The following is a 19,278-nucleotide window of genomic DNA, read 5'->3' as shown; positions in this document are numbered from 1 at the left end:
AGAGCCCGGCCGATGAAGGATTTCTAAGGCCGATATCGATACAAATATTTGGTTATTTAAAAATCTGATATTCCGATATATCGGCCGATATATATTTTAAAAGAAAATCCAGAAACGCGTAGCAAAACAGATTTCCCTGACATTAGTTATTTGTAGTTATTTATGAGTCCTCACTAAAATAATATGATAATGCCGCTTAAAAATAAACTTCTTTGTTTTATTGTCACAACAGAACAGAGGAACATCGAAATGTATTAAAGTTCTGATAATTAAAATGTATAAAAATACAAACTTAAGACATGAAACTTAAAGTCCTTTGAACAAAAACACAATAACAACAAAAATCAAAGAGTGTTGCCAACAGGAACGTTGTAGAGCGCCCTCTGGTGGACAAACTATGCAACGCCAACACTCAGAACATGGTTGAAGGGGGTTTCGTCCGTTTTTATTTTATTTTTTAAATATCGGCCGATAATATCGGCCCGCCGATATATTGGTCGGGCTCTATGTGGAATACATACGTATTACAGTGCTTTACTTTTTGCAGCTATATGTACGAATGGTTCATAAGAACAGCCTGTTCAATTAATGTCTGGAATGGACCAAACAACCGGACTAAGACCGCCTTGTTTTAGTCTTGTTTTAACTCGGGATTCGAACATTCCTGGATTTATCCTTGTCTTGTAGTTGGTCTTTGGTTCCAGCTCTGGCATCTGCAGTAATGTTCCTTTAATGTGTCAGTGTGTGAATTTACCCAGAAGCCAAAAATAACCACAAAGTACAAGTTTCCACAGAGCAAACAACAAACAGCCCGTCAGTGTGACTGCATCCCAAACTACCAGACAACTGAGCCGGCCGGTGTTCAAACACACTCAGCTGACAGGATGAATCCAACATTTGTTCATATCGTGGGAACATTTACATGAACTGACGCTCATCGCGCTCACACATTCATCACTCCTTTCGGCTTCAGTGCATCGAAGCAGCTGCAGACTGGAGCGTTGAGTTTGGACAACCTTTCTTCACGCACCGCTGCTCCAGATACACTGACCCACTGTCACAATAAAAGTCCCTTCTACCAAGACATTCATATTAGGAATTAGAGAAGAAATAATGTGTAGATCTGGGAAGGAACACTTTGATTTAAGCCTTTTGTTTTTTGTAGCTGCAGTTCAATTCTAAATTCATTCTAAAAAGACATTTCTTCATGCGGTGAAGTGACAGAGATAGTTAAGTGCCAGAAACCTGCGATAAAAATATAATACATAAATGGTTAGTCTGCCCTTCATTAATTTAAGTTCCCGGGGACACTACCCAGCATTTCTTTTAGGACGAGGGGAGAACATTTCTTTTTGTTTGATAACATTAAACGCAAATTTAAGCTTGTACAATTTTTTTCAAAGACAGGGAGAAAAAAAGAGATTAATCACACTGAGAAAGAGAGAGAGACAATGCTGTGTTGGGATTTGTGAATGAGAGACAGGAAATGAGGGAATTAAAAACATTATTTTGTGATTGTTTCACGGCGGTTGATTTTGTGTCTTCTGCCCTGCTGCAGGGAAACTAGTTATTTTACTGTGTAGTATTAATAAATATGCATATCGGTCGGTAATAAGTAGCAAAATTACGTTCTAGTGCATAATTACATCCAAGTGTAAAGTTATTCTAGTGCGATATAAGGGCAAAGTGACATTGTATTCATTTATTTACTTCTTATTTTAGAACGTGTTGTTGGCTGTGGTTTGCTTTGCTCAGGTTGTTTTATCAACTTTCGTTTCCCTGTCTTTTAACATACTCTAACTAGGGTTGGGTACCGCAAACGGTAGTATTCTGACCGGATTAGAACGCAAATTTCGGTTCCTCATTTTAAGTTCCGACTGAAATATTTTCCCTCCGTCGCTCCGGACAGGCGGCAGACTCTTTTTTTTTTTTTTTTTTCTCCCTTTTCTGCTGAGTGGTGTGCGTGTCCGCGCTATTCTCGGACATGCACTCTACTATCACTGCTGATAGACGGCTTTTTGTACACGCTCCAAAACGGACTTAAAAATATCCCACTTTCTCTGTAGTCTACCGTTAGCTAGCTACCGTAAATGTAGGCTACTTTTAAAATGCCATATTTTCCCTCTGTCGCTCCAAAACGGACGTAAAAATATTACACGTTCTCTTTAGTCTACCGTTAGCTAGCTACCGTAAATGTAGGCCACTATTAAAATGCCATATTTTCCCTCTGTCGCTCCAAAACGGACGTAAAAATATTACACGTTCTCTTTAGTCTACCGTTAGCTAGCTACCGTAAATGTAGGCTACTTTTAAAATGCCATATTTGCCATCTGGGCTCACCAAAACGGACGTAAAAGTATATTAACCATTCACTGCACGTGATTGCTAGAAAACATATTACACTTGCTCTGCTAGTCTAGCGTTCAGGACAAGACCCTTTACCCTGGTGGTGGGGGAGGCGGGACAGCCCTTTGAAACTCCTCCCTGTGTGTACAGGCCTCTTGGACACCATCTGAGAGAGGTTCCTCCTGTGCAGGACATGCCATAAGTCAGGAGAGGTGTCGTATCTTGCCAGAGAAGCAAATATGATCATTTTTCTGCAAAGGAACTGCTAAAGTTTGAAGCTGGTTGGCATACCAACTCAACATTTATTTAGTTGTTACTTGTTAGTAGTGTAACTGTTATTTGTAAAATTATTGTAGTTATGTGTTAGGTGACTTAGGTTTACTTATTATATATCTTTAAGTACTTTAAAACGTTAATATATTGTTAAATTTAAATAATTTTCAATACTCCATAAAAGAGCCTTTCTTTGACGTCATTCTTCAGTTTTTCAAGTACCGGTTCGGCATCGGAATCGTAAAAATTCAAACGGTACCCTACCCTAACTCTAACTGATTTCCTGTTAAAGTCCCTGTTGATTGGTTCCCTCCAACACAACACAACAATCCCTCAGGTCGCCGTAGGAGGAAGGGGCGGGGCGCAGCGCAGTGCCCCGGGAAAGAAGTGAGAGAGAGGGAGTAGGGGAGTGTTAATAAAGCGTTGGCTGGGGTTTAACTGGGTGCACTGTGTGCTAGGGCGGTGCAATTAATCGATTTTTAGAAGGGACGATGTCAATTTATAGGCTTCAGAAAATTGCGCACACAACAAAACCCCTAATCTCTTGATCCACGTGTAATAATGCGTTCACATTTATGTTATAAAGCGAGTGTTAGTAAGGTAAAGGTGGTGAGAGGGTGGCCTCCAAGGGCTGATAGAGTAACGATCAATAAGTAGCTCTCTGTTGGAGTGAAAAAGGTTGACTAAAACTCCCTCCTCTTGTTGTTTTAAATGCACTTGCCTGTTTTTAAAAGGAAAAAGAACTTATCCAGCCCAATTTATGTACATTTTCTTCCTCAGATTAACGCAAAAAAACAAACGACCAACCAATTTAGCACAAAGCTTCTGTGTCTACTGGACCGGCAACACTCAGATATTCACTTCTTGGCTCTGTCTGCAGCTTTAATTTCTCACATGACTGAGGATGTTAATGGAAATAATGCTGACAGCTCCATACGTGTTAGCTGTGAAGCAGGGTTTTTAATATTTAGGGCAGTGACTGCATTTGGCAGTTTGCAGATTATCTGTATTTGCGTTTTATTTGCCACTGAATTTCTCCACGAGGAAGTCATATAATCTTTAAATAATTTCCCAGGTCGCAGAAACGCAGTCGCAGCATCATTCAGCCGAACATCATCAACTGGAATAACCCACGTTTATAAACCCTTTGATCCCAAGTTTTTATTGCTGTTGCTCAACCCAGTTGAACAGCTGAATGATTGCATCACTTCCTGTGTGCTGGTAGAAGATGTTGAGTGTGTCAGTAATGGTGTATGTGAGCTGAGCAGACAGTGTTTGGTGAGAGGTTGGAGCAGGTTCTGATCTAGTATTTTTCACTGTAACAACTGAAATTGGACCTTTTCTTTCATTTCTTTATCGCCATTCAAACGAAAAGGCAGAAACCTCCTGACAGGAGGAAGTACGCGGATTTTGAGCTCCTATCTTTGGGATTTCTTGTCATTCTTCCTGGTTTGTCAGTGCAGCTTTCTTCTCAGTGAGGGCAGAATTTAACTTCCTGGTCAAAGAGTCCGTGACTGCCGAGCTGTGGGTCAGATAATATTTGTCACTGTAACCCGAAATTCACACCAGACGTCACACACACACACACAGGTCCTCTAAACCATACGACAATATGGGTTGTTTGTTCCTACGCTCTAAAGGGAGCTACACACCGGGCTGATAATCGGCCGTTGGACAGTCTGGCGAGGTCGGTGACTCGAGTCTGTTCGTTGTGTTCCGTGCCGTTGTCTGTCTGAGGGGCCGTCGGCCTTCGTTTTGGCCGACCTGACGTGTTCAGTTGGAGACAGGGCAGTCGGGACTCACCCGGAAATGGGGAGCGGAATGACTAGAGTCTCTCAAAATCTGACGAAAATCTTTTAAACTGACCTTTGTTGATCTGAAATGAAGACAGATTCAACAACTACACGGCCTGTTTCTCTCTTCAAATGTTTTTAGAAACATGTTTCGGTAAACTATTTTAGTCCAATATGAGATCGTATTCTGAACAAGCCGCCGTATTATGGAGACGTGTTATGTCTCGTCGCTTCGGTGTGTTCTGAGGCACTGATCAGTCCAGCTGTCTTTTCTGCCAACGGTTGGCCGTCTGGTTGGTGTGTTACCGGCATAATACGACTCACAGGTAGGGTTGGGTATCGTTTGGATTTTTACATTTCCGATGCTGAACCGGTACTTTTTAAATTTTTTTGGGGCTTTTCCCTTCCTTTATATAAAAAGGACGGACATGAAAGGGGGAGAGAGATGGGGGATGAAGCGCAGCAAAGGGCAGCAGGTCGGATTCGAACCCGCGCCACTGCAGGACTCAGCCAACATGGGGCGAACGCTCTTACTGGGTGAGCTAGAGGCCGCCCTGCAAACCGGTACTTTTAAAACTATTCCGATTCCTAAACTGATTCTTGAAAAACTGAAAAAAATTATTTGAATGCATTGAATGGTTAATATGCTTTTACGTCCGTTTTGGTGAGCCGAGAGGGAAAATATGCCATTTTCAAAGTAGCCTACGTTTACGCTAGCTAGCTAACGGTAGACTACTGAGAAAGTGGGATATTTTTACGCCCGTTTTGGAGCGACAGAGGGAAAATATGGCATTTTAATAGTGGCCTACATTTACGGTAGCTAGCTAACCGTACACTACAGGGAAAGGGTGATACTTTTACGTCTGTTTTGGAGCGACGGAGGGAAAATATTTCAGTCGACACATTAAGTGGAACCGAAATGAGTAACCAAAATATCCGTTCTACTCCGGTCCGATTCCTACCGGTTGCGTAGGAGAACCGGGTTTCGGTACCCAACCCTACTCACTGGAGCGTTTCATAAAATAGCGTCCCTACCGGTGGCGGACATACATCCCTGATATCTAAACCGGAGACTGAGGAACTGTCGCGGGTTTTGAGCGTAAAAGTCACGGTTTTAAACACGTCTTTAACGGTGTGAAACCGTCGCAGTTTGGTTATGTTGAGGCCCGACAAGTACTTAGTTAAGTTTAGAAAAAGATGGTGGCCTGGGTTAAAATCAGATGTTACTTTACTTCCAGTTACGCATGTGATGCTGGATGTTCGTAAAGTTGGAAAACAACTGGCCATTTACTTTCAGTTTCAAACGGGACTCGAACCCTGGGTTTCCCGGGTGAAAGTCCCGTGTTTACCTCCTCATGCGGAACTCGGCACTCTTATACTTTGTCACCTTACTTCCTGCTTTGCTCCAGTCATAACTAACAGGGCCACTAGAACAGTGTTTCTCAAATGGGGTTACGTGTACCCCAAGGGTTACTTTGGAGGACTGCAGCGGTACGTGAGCGCTTTTTCTAAGTTTTTGTTGCTGTTTTTGAAGTTTGTCACTTTTTTAAAGTTCTTGTCGCTTTTTTGTCACTATTTTCATTCATTCATTTTTTACATACTGTAATGTTGTAATCAGTCTTGACTTTGTTCTGTACCCAGAGCAGTTTCTGTTGCAGGGGAAGCAATGTTCTCCCTAAATGGCCTCTTTTTACATCCCAAAGTGAAACACAGTCTGGTGCTTTGTTCGCTGGGGAAATGTTACAGCCCTGACAATGAGTTACCAGCAACCTTTGATCCACATTGAGTCGTCCTTACCTCCAGGCCTCAGATGTCCTGATTCAGGCTGAAGCTGCACACTGTTCCCTGTTCAGGAAGGATTCATCCAGGGGAAGGAAAGAGGCAGTTTATTTAAACCAAAACCTTAAATATAACAAAATTGGCATATGTGGATGTTGAAGAAATTAATAATTAGAATGTTTAAAGAGTTGCTATTAAATGTAATGAAGAGTTTTGCAGAATCAACCACAATATTAAAGGTGCTCTAAGCGATGTTAGCTGATGTCACTTTTTGTTGATGTTCAAAGTATTGTCAAATAAAACGGAGGCTAGCTCGCCCCTCCCTCCTCCTCATCCCGTCCCCTCCCCCAACCTTCCGTGCACTAACACTCCCCCCAACACCCACACCCAAATCCTTCTTGTTGGTTATTGGCTGGAACACTTATGTTTGGTGGTGCAGGTTTGTTTTTGTTGCCATTTGTGGAGCCTGGGCTGTCTACAGAGACCGGTTTAAAGAAATGCCAATAAACCAGAGCACGTTTTCCTCCCATCCCAGAATGCTGTGTGGACTAGCCAGACCCTCCCCCCAGTACGCTTTGGAGGAAGGTCTGGCTAAGCGAGATTAGGCTCAGGCACCAAAATTACTTTAAGTTTAGAAAAAGGATGGTTTGGGCTGAATCTGACGTTACTAGTTTGCTAGTTTATACGGGGGACGCTGGAGTTGTGTATTCAAAGGATTTCACTCTGGAACCCGGTTTGAAAAGTTTTCGCTTGCAGCCTGAACGGCCAGAACGTAAAAATACTTTTGCGTATTATGTTAAAAACAGCAGACTGATCTCATGAAGTGGCGTATGTATGACACGCCAATTCATATGCCATTATTGGTGTGTTATCAAGACGCATACTCGCTTTTTAGCATGTTTATCAACGCTGTTTGGCCTCCATTGACTTACATTAGCTTGCGATTGCGTGTGAAGTGACGCCGTAGCGAGTTGTATGCAAGGGCGAAAATCTGTGTAGGGAGGCTGGTCGGGGTGGAGGATGGGTAAAACACAGGACTTTCACCCAGGAGACCGGGGATCGCGTCTCGTGTGTGACTTTGTGTCCCGCGTGTGCTGTTTCCTTTCCACATTAGTTGTTTTCCTAAACCCAACCCGCGTGTGACGTTTCCTAAACCCAACCGTAGTCTCGCGATAACACGCGTGTGTGTTTACGCTGTGACGTTGCAGACTGCCGTCCGCTGTATAGAGTGTAGACATACACGCGGATAGCTCAAAATGCATACAGATAACGTGCCACTCGGCTTTAGGAAAGTGGCGCGTATGTTTATGCAAAGTCATGAGGTCATCAGGTTGCTAAAATGGAGAGAGTGAAGAACACCTGAAGGAAACCTGTTATCCTTCAGTTACAGGACTCAGGCTGCACTAATGAACACAACGGTTATGGTTTAACATCCCCAACTGAGCCTCTCAGTGTGGCACTTAAGTGAAGGGTAATGATTTTAGGTTCCCATAGAAAAACTCTGTGCTGTTATTAAGTTTGCAGTTTGGCAGCAAGCCACCATATGGAGAGAGTCCTGGATGGAAACTGTTCGGCACAACTTGGCTCAGTGTCTCACATCTTAATGACCTCGGCTCATTCACAAGCGAGATGATACATCTCGAGGGGTTTAGCCTAAAAACAAATTAAAATATTCATATGAACAGCGTCAGGTTGCTCCCAGCTGTTATTGAGTTTGTTTCTTTGGCTTTGGATTGATGCTTAAAGCTCTCTCTTAACCACAGATCACCGATACTGTAGACACTAATGTAACACTGTTAAACGCACTGAATGTGTGTCTCCTGGGATTGATGATCATTATATGAGGACTCTGAATCATCCGGCGCGCTAACTTCCCCTCACAGTTCATCCTGAACAAAGGACGATCTCTGAGCTGTGTGCATGTACACACATTGGGTTCAGTCCAGGGGGGGTTGGTGGCTTGTTTTTCCAGTTTTCTCACACACGTGGTGGTAGTTTGTGGTCAGCTGTCCCTCCGGCTGCTTGTGTTTAGGCTTTTGGGAAGTAATGAAGTGCAGCTACAGTCGGCTCCTCTGGTTACATTAACACGTACTGTATGTTTAGAGTCTGGTTTTTAGTATACCGTCCCAAAAAGTAGAACAAAGATGATGATTAGATTCTTTTATTGAACAAATTGAACATTGAATTGAATATAAAAAGGCACCATGAAAAAAAAGAATGACGGTTACATTTTGAGTGCATTTTTCAGATATTTTCTTTCAACTAACACTAAAAATCTCTGAGTGTCTTTCACGATGTGAAGCTTATCGCTGCAGTTGATATCGTGATGACGATGTGGGACCATTGGGCTGTGGGAACATAGGGCTGTGGGACCATTGGGGTGGGAACATAGGGCTGTGGGACCATAGGGCTGTGGGACCATTGGGCTGTGGGACCATAGGGCTGTGGGACCATAGGGCTGTGGGACCATTGGGGGTGGGACCATAGGGCTGTGGGACCATAGGGCTGTGGGACCATAGGGCTGACCCCGTTACGGGAACATGTTCCATCATGTTACATTACATGAAATAATTTCTCAGAGCCCAAGGTGACGTGTTACTGGTTGAATTAGTTTTTTTTTTTTTGTCAATTTGGTAATTGATTAATCAACGTTTGCAGCCACTTACTTTAAAACTTGTGTTTCTAAGTCCAACAGAAATACGTTAGTTACATGGTTCATCTTCCTGCCGCTTTTCCACAACTTAATTCATGTAATTGACAGTTTTACTCTTGAGTTAATGCGAGAACAACAAAGCTGGGCTGCGTGACCTAAACAGTTTTACACCAGCCTGGGCTGTGAGCATCAGAGGTAGTCCCCGGGGGAAACTGCTGCCACGGTAACCCGATCAGCTGCAGGTTTGACTCAATAACACTGTAATTGGTTCGTTGGCTGCCACAAAGCCCCAGACAGCTCAAACAGTACACGTGTGTGTGAGTCGATGCAGTTTGTGTGTTCAGTCCACAGTTTAACGACCGCTCCTGTTTTCTGATTTTCCAATAATTCATCTGCAAACTGAAGCGACCACATACAGTAACAAACTGCTACTGCAGCCGTTACACATGTAGGCAAGTTTAACCAACATTAAAACAGCTTTAGGTGGCCGGGTTAGCTCAGTTGGTAGAGCAGGTGCACATATATAGAGGTTTGCTCCTCGACGCAGAAGGTCCAGGGTTCGAGTCCGACCTGTGACAATTTGCTGCATGCCTTCCCCCCCCTCTCTCTCCTCTTTCATACAGTGCTTAGCATACATGAATACACCCATGCTAAAGTTGAGTAAAAAGAGGAATAAAAAAAACATCTTTTGGAAATTGATCTTAATGCCTTAATTAAAAAAAATAGGAAAAATCCAACCTTTAAGGACACCAATTTTCTTTGTGAATGAATAATGTATCATAAATAAATAAATGTTCTTCCTTAAAATACAGGGGCATAAGTCAGTACACCCCTATGTTAAATTCCCATAGAGGCAGGCAGACTTTTATTTTGAAAGGCCAGTTATTTCATGGATCCAGGATACTATGAATCCTGATAAAGTCCCCCTGGCCCCCACATCATCACATACCCTTCACCATACCCCCACATCATCACATCCCCTTCACCATACCCCCACATCATCATATACCCTTCACCATACCCCCACATCATCACATCCCCTTCACCATACCTAGAGATTGGCATGGGGTACTTTCCATAAAATCATCTCTCAATGCAAATCAAACCAGCTTTTAGGCTAACTGAAATAAAACCATGCCAATCTCTAGGTATGGTGAAGGGCGTTGTCATGGTAAATGTGTAGTTCGCTAGGTTTGCTAGTATTGCCATAACAGAAGTGCTTGTGTGTTTTTGAGTGTTGTTGGTGCAGCCCGTTTGCAGAGGACAATATATAAATTGCTATATATAAATATATATACCTTCGTTGGTAGTTAGCTTCATCTATTTTGTGTTTTGTGAGAGGACTTCTGTTCTCAATGCTGTAAAAAACAACAACCATCTGACCTTTTAATGTCGAATAAAGAAACATTGTAGGTTACAGGCCGGAGACAGAACGTGTCTGACTGTTCTGTGCGTGTCGTGTTTTCCAGAGTGCTCAGAGCGGTGCGATGGAGGACGGGAAGCCGGTGTGGGCGCCCCACCCAGCGGACGGGTTCCAGCTGGGAACCATAGTGGACATCGGATCCGACAGCCTCACCATCGAACCTCTGAAACAGAAGGGAAAGGTGAGCCAGCCCTGCACCGACAGAAACAACAGCTGCTCCCGTTACAAACATTTTTCTAAATTTTTACAAATATGTTTTGGCCTTTTTAAAGACCCAGTGTGTAACGTGTTTAGTTGTTCATTATCAAAATCTGTGTTGCCTGTTTACAAATTTGTCCTTTTTCATGAATATTTACCACCACCATCAATCCCAAGTATTCCTATTGGCTTGAAATTTTACATTTGCATGAACTGGGGCAGACGCTCCATGTTCATGCTCCATCTTGAAATACGTTAGCCGGTAAGGGACATACAGGACATACTGCTCCGCCTTTCACGTTTTCTCTGTCACATGATGAACTAACAGCTGCTGCTAACGCTGCTAACGGGTATCGTAGCTTCCCGGCCCCGGGAAGTTTGAAGAAGGAAACATGGAGGACCACACGTATTCAAAATCAAAATTTCAGGAACAGGAGTCTTCTTGAAAAGAGCAAGAGACCGGCTTTTTGAAACGTGAAGGCTACCGTAGCTGTAATACGTACTTTGAACTGCGTGGCGCAAGAGAGTTGATTGTGATATATGATCTCAATGCTAATTCAGACTATCGAAATTAAAATGCATGATTGGACGATTCCCCTGAAATTGTTCTTGTTAGGCTCATGATCCGTTCAACTGCACCCGTGGAAACTCTGAGAAACTCACGGCGGATTTCCACCAACTGCGGAACTTCTGCAGATCGGCTCCGCTGGGTGGCGGCTCCGTGCTCCGCTGTCCTTCAATACCCAACAGGTCCGTATTTGTTTTGCGGAACGGCTGCGGCCATGACTGACAGCTGAAGTCACTAGGACCCACGAGATCTCGCGCATTCACGTATTATCGCGCGATACAGGATGTAGTTTCTATAAACAGAAGCACAAAACCAACAACAGTTTCCATTCCGACTTCAGGCCTGTCTCCGCCCATTATGACGTTTTCAAGGTGTAGTGCAGGGAAATATGATCCGCTGAGCATGGTGTATTTTATTTTGAAAATTAACTGGATGTTTTATTTTGTTTTTGTGCTCGACTTCCTGTCCTGCACGATCTGCCCTGTGCTGAATAGCTGATTCTGCTGCTTTGATTTAGATGCTTTAAAAAAAAACAAAAAAACTGTGTGCTAAATCATTGGAGTACTCCTTTTTGTAAGGTGGAAATCTAAACGTATACTCATCATGCAAGGGTTTCAGAAGTGCATCGAAGAGCTTTAAAAGCCCCGGAAAATTCTCGTCCTTCCTGGATCTCTCTGAGCTTTTAGTTTCCTGAATGCTTCTCCGGCCGCCTGTTAATGATTAAACGTAATGTCACTTAATGTCACGTGGAAGAGGCCGCAGCTCTGGAAGCAATAAAGCATCGTTCACTCAATGATTCACCACCGGACCCTGCAGCTTTACAAGCCCGCAGGTGTAACGGGCTCGAGTGCAGGATGAATCCACGGATCATCTGAAGTCAAGTGGCTCTTCACAGCAAGACAAACAGGCTTTCCTTGATCTCTCCCTGTCTGCCCTTAATTCACTTTTCGGCTGGATCAGGTGCCATATCGCCCTCCAGCGAAGCTTTTAATGTCACTTAAAGAGCCCGTCGCCGTGGTAACACATGAAGATTGGTGTCCGTCTCGGTAATCTTTTCCCACAAGGCCTCTGTGACGGAGTGCTTTGAAAGAGGCTTCTTGCTAATCAGCTTGCTGTCAGCCCATAAAACACAAGATGTTGCTTAATGGGAACACGGATCTCAGGGTCGACTCTGTGTGTCTGTCTGTGTGTGTGTGTGTGTGTGTGTGTGTTTGTGTCTGTCTGTGTGTCTTTGTGTGTGTGTCTGTGTCTTTGTGTGTGTCTGTTTGTCTGTCTGTCTTTGTGTGTGTCTGTGTATCTGTGTGTTTGTGTCTGTGTGTGTGTCTGTGTATTTTTATGTGTGTGTGTGTGTCTGTGTATCTTTGTGTGTGTGTGTTTGTGTCTGTGTGTATCTGTGTGTTTGTGTCTGTGTGTTTGTCTGTGTGTTTGTGTCTGTGTGTGTGTGTGTCTGTGTATCTTTGTGTGTGTGTGTCTGTGTGTGTGTGTGTGTGTGTGTGTGTGTCTGTGTGTGTGGTGTCCATCATTTGTGGACCATTTTAAAGTTAAAAATGTTTTTTTTCTCTTTTGTTGGTAAAACTTATAAAAGTCTGTTTTCATGCATTGCGAAAATGTTGAGATCTATAAACGATCTGACGGAAAACAGTAACTGAAATATAAAGTCTACTTGTGCTACATTGGGGGGGGGGGGTTAAATAACATAGCAAGACGTCACACCAATGGAGCATTTAGAGACACTCCCACCGCCGCGCCACCCTGCAGCAAAGCTGCATCGCTTGATCTGGTCTGAATGAACACTAACCCCGAAACAACTGTCTCCCCGTTCCGTGTTTGTACATTTTGAGAACGCCGAGGCAACATTCCCTCCTTGAACAGGCTGTGTGAAACGGGGTCATCCTCTGTAGCCGTGAAAGGTCGCTGTGATCAGTCAGCAGCTTGTTCTTTCAGCTTTGATTCCGTTCAAATAGATTTTATGCTGCTTCGCAGTAGGGCTGCACAATTAATCGCAATTTTATCGAAATCGCAATATGGACTAGTTCAATATCCAAATCGCAGAGCGGCGCAATATTTATTAAAGGCAAAATATATGTCAAACCATTCTGAATGAAGTATTGTGGCAGAGACGTCCCGGCCTACAAATCCTATCCTACAGACTGCATAAAACATATTTGTTTGGAACAGATCCTTGCAAAAATCACACTATAATCATTTACATTTTTGAAGATTGAATATTAGTCAGTGAACTTGACAATAATCATACATACAAGATCATTCCCTTCAATATTGTGAATCATACTGCAATCGCAATATCAGTCAAAATAATCCCAATTAGATATTTTCCTCATATCGTGCAGTCCTACTTCAAAGCTCCCAAAAAGCAAGTTAATAACTTTTGCGCACTAATTGACCCATGCACACATACAAATGAAATGTTCATGTTGCTGTAGGAGCCTTAAACCTTTGACTTAAGTCTTATCAAGTGCAGGTTTATTTGGCCTTCTCTCCAGTCGTCATCCTTACATTGAGTACACAAGTTCATATTAAAATCCGTTAGTCGCGGCAGCACTGACATTCCTGTCTACGGATTAAGATTCATCTTCCTTGTAGATTTTCATACCTTGGATCCACGCGGCTTCAGATCAGAGCAGATAAAACATGATTGCTGGAACATTTGCCCTAACTTCATCCGTCTTTAAAACCTGAAGCGTTTTCTAGTTTGAGTGCAGGACAAAGCCTTTTCTTTTTGTTTCCACTTCTTCAAGAAACCTCAGATCTGTGTCATATTTAAAGACACCCCCCCCCCGTATTTTGAACACTATTGCTTTGAGAACACGGACATTTGCTCTCCTCAGATCTGTTTGTGAGTTTGTGTGTCAGAGAGTTTCCGGGCTGCAGCCGACTCGGAGGCCTGTAACGGAGTCGGGAACAATGTCCGGCCTGTCCCGCTGCAGCCAGTTTGTGCCAGTGTCTGACGATGCGTTCACTTGCTGGCAGACCTCCTGCGATGCACGTCAGGAGGAGGGCAGAGAGCATGATACGCTGTCATACCATCAGTCACAATGGATGACTCTTTGTCCTGTGGAGTGTGCGTTTGATCTGCTCAGTGTTGGTGAGGAGAGGAGGCTCAGATATTATTACTGTACACTGGATATGCTAAGTAGTTTAGAGACTTGTAAGAGGAATTGTATTACAGGCAGTTAAGGGAAATGTTTATGACTGATAAAGCAAGACTTTGTAACCCCAGGGATCACCGCTAAATTAAAGAAAGCTTTTTGTAACTTGCATAAAGGAGACAGAGATGTTTTTTGCTACCTGGTTAGGTGGCAGATTGCAGTAATAATGCTGTTAGCATGGTCTGCTCATAGTGTTGTATTAGTTGCAAGGTGCGATTTGTGAAAAAAAAAAGGGGGGGGGGGGGAGGGTTTGATGATGCACACAAAACATCCATCTATCCATCTTTGTCCGCTTATCCGGGGTTGGGTCGCGGGGACAGCAGCTCCAGCAGCTCCAGCAACTCCAGCAGAGGACCTTCAACTTCCCTTTCCTGAGCCACATTAACCAGCTCTGACTGCGGGATCCCGAGGCGTTCCCAGGCCATGGTGGAGATATAATCCCTCCACCTAGTCCTGGGTCTTCCCCGAGGCCTCGTCCCAGCTGGATGTCCCTCCACCTAGTCCTGGGTCTTCCCCGAGGCCTCGTCCCAGCTGGATGTCCCTCCACCTAGTCCTGGGTCTTCCCCGGGGCCTCCTCCCAGCTGGACGTGCCTGGAACACCTCCCTAGGGAGGCGCCCAGGGGGCATCCTTACCAGATGCCCAAACCACCTCAACTGGCTCCTTTCGACGTGAAGGAGCAGCGGCTCTACTCCGAACTCCTCACGGATAACTGAGCTTCTCACCCTATCTCTAAGGGAGACGCCAGCCACCCTCCTGAGGAAACCCATTTTAGCTTGTACCCTGGATCTTGTTCTTTCGGTCATGACCCAGCCTTCATGACCATAGGTGAGGGTAGGAACGAAAACTGACCGGTAGATCGAGAGCTTTGCAAAACAAAACATGCGAGAATTAAATCCCCCTTCCAATAGTTTGCCACTTGGCCAGCCATGCCAAAACACCTATTAAAGAACTTCAATATTGAATGGAAAATATACTCAAAACGCAATAGCACAGCGTGTTGTCAACATAAGACAGCGCTTTCAAGCCCCGGAGCGGAGTTCACTTCCTGGCGAAAACGAAATACTTTAACGCAGTTAAACGTTGTCTCACTTTTTCTGGCTAAACTCCACTGCCACGGCCCCTGAAAGGACCGTCATCTGGCGGTGCCTGTAGCCGGCTCACAGTCACCTTTTGGCAGCTGAACACATCTACCACCTGCCGCTGATACGACTGAGCTCTGACGGAGCTCTGTATCCGGCGTCCCGGAGCTCTGACACGGCTAAATACAACCAGCAACTGCCGCTCGGATTTGATTGTTCTATGGCACTATAGACTGTTCACGTTGCAGCGCTTTCCTTAGTTAAAACACCTTATTTTAGGTATATAATATATGGTCTATTGGCGAAGTAGCATTGATCACTTTTGGGGGGTGGGGGAGAAGTTACGTTTTGTCCCCCACTGGGCATAGAAATAATTCAGCAGAAGCAGGGATATGCAGACCACAAAGGGGGAAAATCCCACAGATTTGATTCAAAGATTCAAAACCCTTTATTAATCCCACAGATGGGAAAGTTCACATTGTTGCAGCAGCAGGAGAGACAGTGAAAAAAGTATAAACGACTCTCGAGAACAAAAAATAAATATAAGTAAAGAGAATAAATAGTTGTATCATCTGTCTAATTGGTCCAAAAGCTCCTGTACAACCTGTTACACGTTACTGTTAGAATTAGAGTCATTCAGTGCCATTAAACTAAAGGTTATAACCTAAAAAAACTTGCAGTGATGTCTGTGCAGGGAGATGGGCAGGTGTGCAGTCTAATGTATTGTAGTGGGTATACTGTACCACATATATATCAGCGAGGAGCGGGTCGATGAAAGAATGAGAAAAGTCTCTCTGCATGTTCTGAAGTGTTAGTTTAGTTTGCTGTCACATTACTCGACCCCGTATTTGTGAATACAAATATCTGAAGGGAAAGTTCTGTCACAAAACTATGTTGTTGCGTATAATTGCACATTTTTAAGCGGGTATATAGAAATCCTGGAGATTTCTTAGTGGGTATACTGCGTATACCTGCGTATCACGTAGACTACACCACTGGAGATGGGGGTCAAACGTGAGACAATCAGCACCCAGTTTCCCTTTCTCTCCTTAGCGGTGATGAAAGAGTGAATGGCGTTGAGCTTCTTTTATCAGCCTTGTGTTCCCTCCACCTCCTTCCCTTTTTTTTTCTCCTCGCCGTTCTCCTCTCTCGCGGCGCAGTGTTGTGGAATCCGTCCAGTCTGGGCTGAGAATGTGGAACATGCCACCACTGGAAAGAATGAATCAACTGTATATCACCGTTACCCGTGCCTGAAGCGCCTCTTTAGTAGGGCAGATTAAAGGGCTCGGCCCTGCAGAGGAGAGCCTGAACATGTCAGAACTCCAACAGCCCTTTCTCCCAAAACATGTCCGTTAATATTTTGTGAAAGCGACTTTGATACCTTATGAGGGTCAACTGTCTCCTGTTACAGTACCTCCTGCCTCCAAATTATTCATCAAGCCTTCAGCTGCTATATTTATCCCTCTGGATGAATATATTAACCCTCGTGTTGTCTTCCCATCGACCATGCAACTTAATTTTTTCTGGGTCAAAATTTCCAAATAAAACTTCTTTTTTTGTGACGTTTTTGTCACTTTTTTCAAAAGATTTCGTCACTTTTTTCCGATGTTTTTCTCTACGTTTTTGTCACTTTTTGGTCACTTTTTCCCCAATTTTTTTGTCACAAATTTCCGACGTTATTGTTGATGGTTTCGTCGGTTTTGGTTGTTTTTTCCAACAATTTTTTGTCACTTTTTTCCCCAACGTTCTTTGATCATTTCTTTTTCAAATGCTATGAAATTGAATAACACATACCTAAATTCAGTTTGATTGAAAGAAACCCAAATTTCTGATGTAGAAAGAACATGAGAAAAGACATGGATGGTCCAAAAAATGGAGAGAAATGAAGATTCCAAACCTTTCCGTGATTGTGTTGCAAAATGAGGTCAATCATTCAACTGTCACACACAACTGATAAAGATCAGACGTTATTTATCCAGAGGGAAATGGCTGTGCAGCAGTTGCAAAACAGAGTATGAAAAATGCAAATATACAAACGACTAAGCTGGCATTACAGTAGGTAGAAAATAGCTTAACAGTCAGGTGCGATCCAATGGCAGGAGAGTTTTCTTTCACAGAGCAGTTTAAGGAACCTTGACCGAGCGTTGAATAAAAGAGATGTCAAATGATGTATTAAATATTCACACTTGCATCATTTCATGGCTTTGTTTCTCAAAAAAACAATAAGAAAGTCTCGAACATTCATGTTTCCTTTGCTGCTGTGGTGTGATTTAATCAAATGTGTGTTTACAGTATATACTTGTATAAGAAAGTGTATGTCAATAAATAAACCCTAAATAGACTAATCCTAAAAACTAATGAAATCCATAATAATAATTACACATTTTATTCATATAGTGCTTTACATGGTACTCAAAGACACTTTATAGGAAAAACCAGCACATTAAAAACAGATCAGCATTAAAACCAACACATAAAACAAGCATATTAGAAGCAATTGAAAACAATGAAACCACTAGCTATCAGGTGAGAAATGTGAGACTATTGTGTGTGGGAAGCTAATCTGAAGAGGTGTGTTTTGAATGTGTCCAGGTCAGTGCAGCCACGGATGTGTATGGGTAGGGAGTTCCTGCAATGGTGAAAGCTCTGTCAAATCCATGGGTCGTTATTGGACTTTATTCCTTAGATCAGTGGCTCTCAAGCTTTTTTCAATAATGTTCCCCCTTTGAACAGTTTTTTTAAGCCATGTACCCCCTAACCAGCGCAAATAATGTTTGGTAGAAAAAACAAGTCTCTATAAAGAGGAAGAATACAGCGATGTCAGCGATAGATTTACTAAACAACAGCCTTGGACCTGGAAAAGATTTAGATGATGATGGAAAAAGGAGACAAAAACTTTCAAAAAGACGGTAGAAAGAAGGACGTAAGGCAAGAATAGGTCGAAAATAGTAACAAATACTTAGGAAAAGAAACACAGTAGAAAGAAGGAAGGCAACACTAGGGCGACAAAAGAGACAAAATATTCAAATAAGCGACAAACTTTGAAAAAAGAGACAAAAACTACAGTAGAAAAAAGTAAGGGAGAAAGGCAAGAATAGGTCAAAACAAACGACAAGACCTTCAAAAAAAGGAGACAAACTTCAAAAACTGCGACAAAAAACCCAGTAGAAGTAACTACAGCCTTGGAACTGAAAAACATTTAGCAAAAAATGTCACGTACCCCCTGCAGTCCTCCAGAGTACCCCTAGGGGGACACATACCCCCTGCGGTCCTCCAGAGTACCCTTAGGGGGACACGTACCCCCTGCAGTCCTCCAGAGTACCCTTAGGGGGACACGTACCCCCTGCAGTCCTCCAGAGTACCCCTAGGGGGACACGGACCCCCTGCAGTCCTCCAAAGTACCCCTAGGGGGACACGTACCCCCTGCAGTCCTCCAGAGTACCCCTAGGGGGACACGTACCCCTATTTGAGAAACACAATATTACAGACTTGATTCTGTTTATGTCTTGTTGCACTTGCTTTTTGACTGCGTGATTCCTAATCGTTGCCTTTCCTTCATTTTTCTTTTGTCCCTGCAGACATTTTTGGCTGCTATCAACCAAGTTTTCCCCGCCGAGGATGACGTCAACAAACACGTGGAGGACAACTGTAAGTTTGGTGTTTTTGCCTCTCCTTTCTGCTCTAAAAAGACAAGGACTGGCCTTTCTTGTCCCAGTGACTTTAATGCTTAATGTCTCTCAGGTTCTCTGATGTACTTGAACGAAGCCACGCTGCTCAACAACATTCGCGTGAGATACAGCAAAGACAAGATCTATGTGAGTACTGACATTAATACGTGAGGCTAATATTTCTAGCTGAATATTTTCAATGTCGCTGAAGCTTTTAAACTTGAAATCCTGATGGATCTTATGTCTCATCATCCTTACATTTATGACAAAAGAGCTGCTTCTGTTTAAAAATGAATAAAATGAAAGGATTCAGACCCATGAAAGAAT

General features: G+C 43.3%; 1 protein-coding gene across 10 annotated transcripts in view; it reads left to right on the top strand.

The window, feature by feature from the left end:
- Positions 1 to 19,278, top strand: part of LOC144533599 (unconventional myosin-VI-like) — a 164,637-nt gene that overhangs the window by 17,465 nt on the left and 127,894 nt on the right. For all 10 annotated transcript variants that reach the window (XM_078275079.1, XM_078275078.1, XM_078275077.1 and 7 more), the window contains exons 2-4: positions 10,314 to 10,448; positions 18,862 to 18,931; positions 19,025 to 19,098. In XM_078275079.1, the coding sequence (XP_078131205.1) occupies positions 10,332 to 10,448; positions 18,862 to 18,931; positions 19,025 to 19,098 (261 nt within the window). In that variant the 5' untranslated portion in view covers positions 10,314 to 10,331. The remainder of the gene's footprint in view (positions 1 to 10,313; positions 10,449 to 18,861; positions 18,932 to 19,024; positions 19,099 to 19,278) is intronic.

The sequence above is a fragment of the Sander vitreus genome, chromosome 18 (genome assembly GCF_031162955.1).
Source record: "Sander vitreus isolate 19-12246 chromosome 18, sanVit1, whole genome shotgun sequence".
NCBI lineage: Eukaryota > Metazoa > Chordata > Actinopteri > Perciformes > Percidae > Sander > Sander vitreus.
Note: the sequence above shows the minus strand (reverse complement) of the source record. Positions and strands in the feature narration are given on the sequence as shown.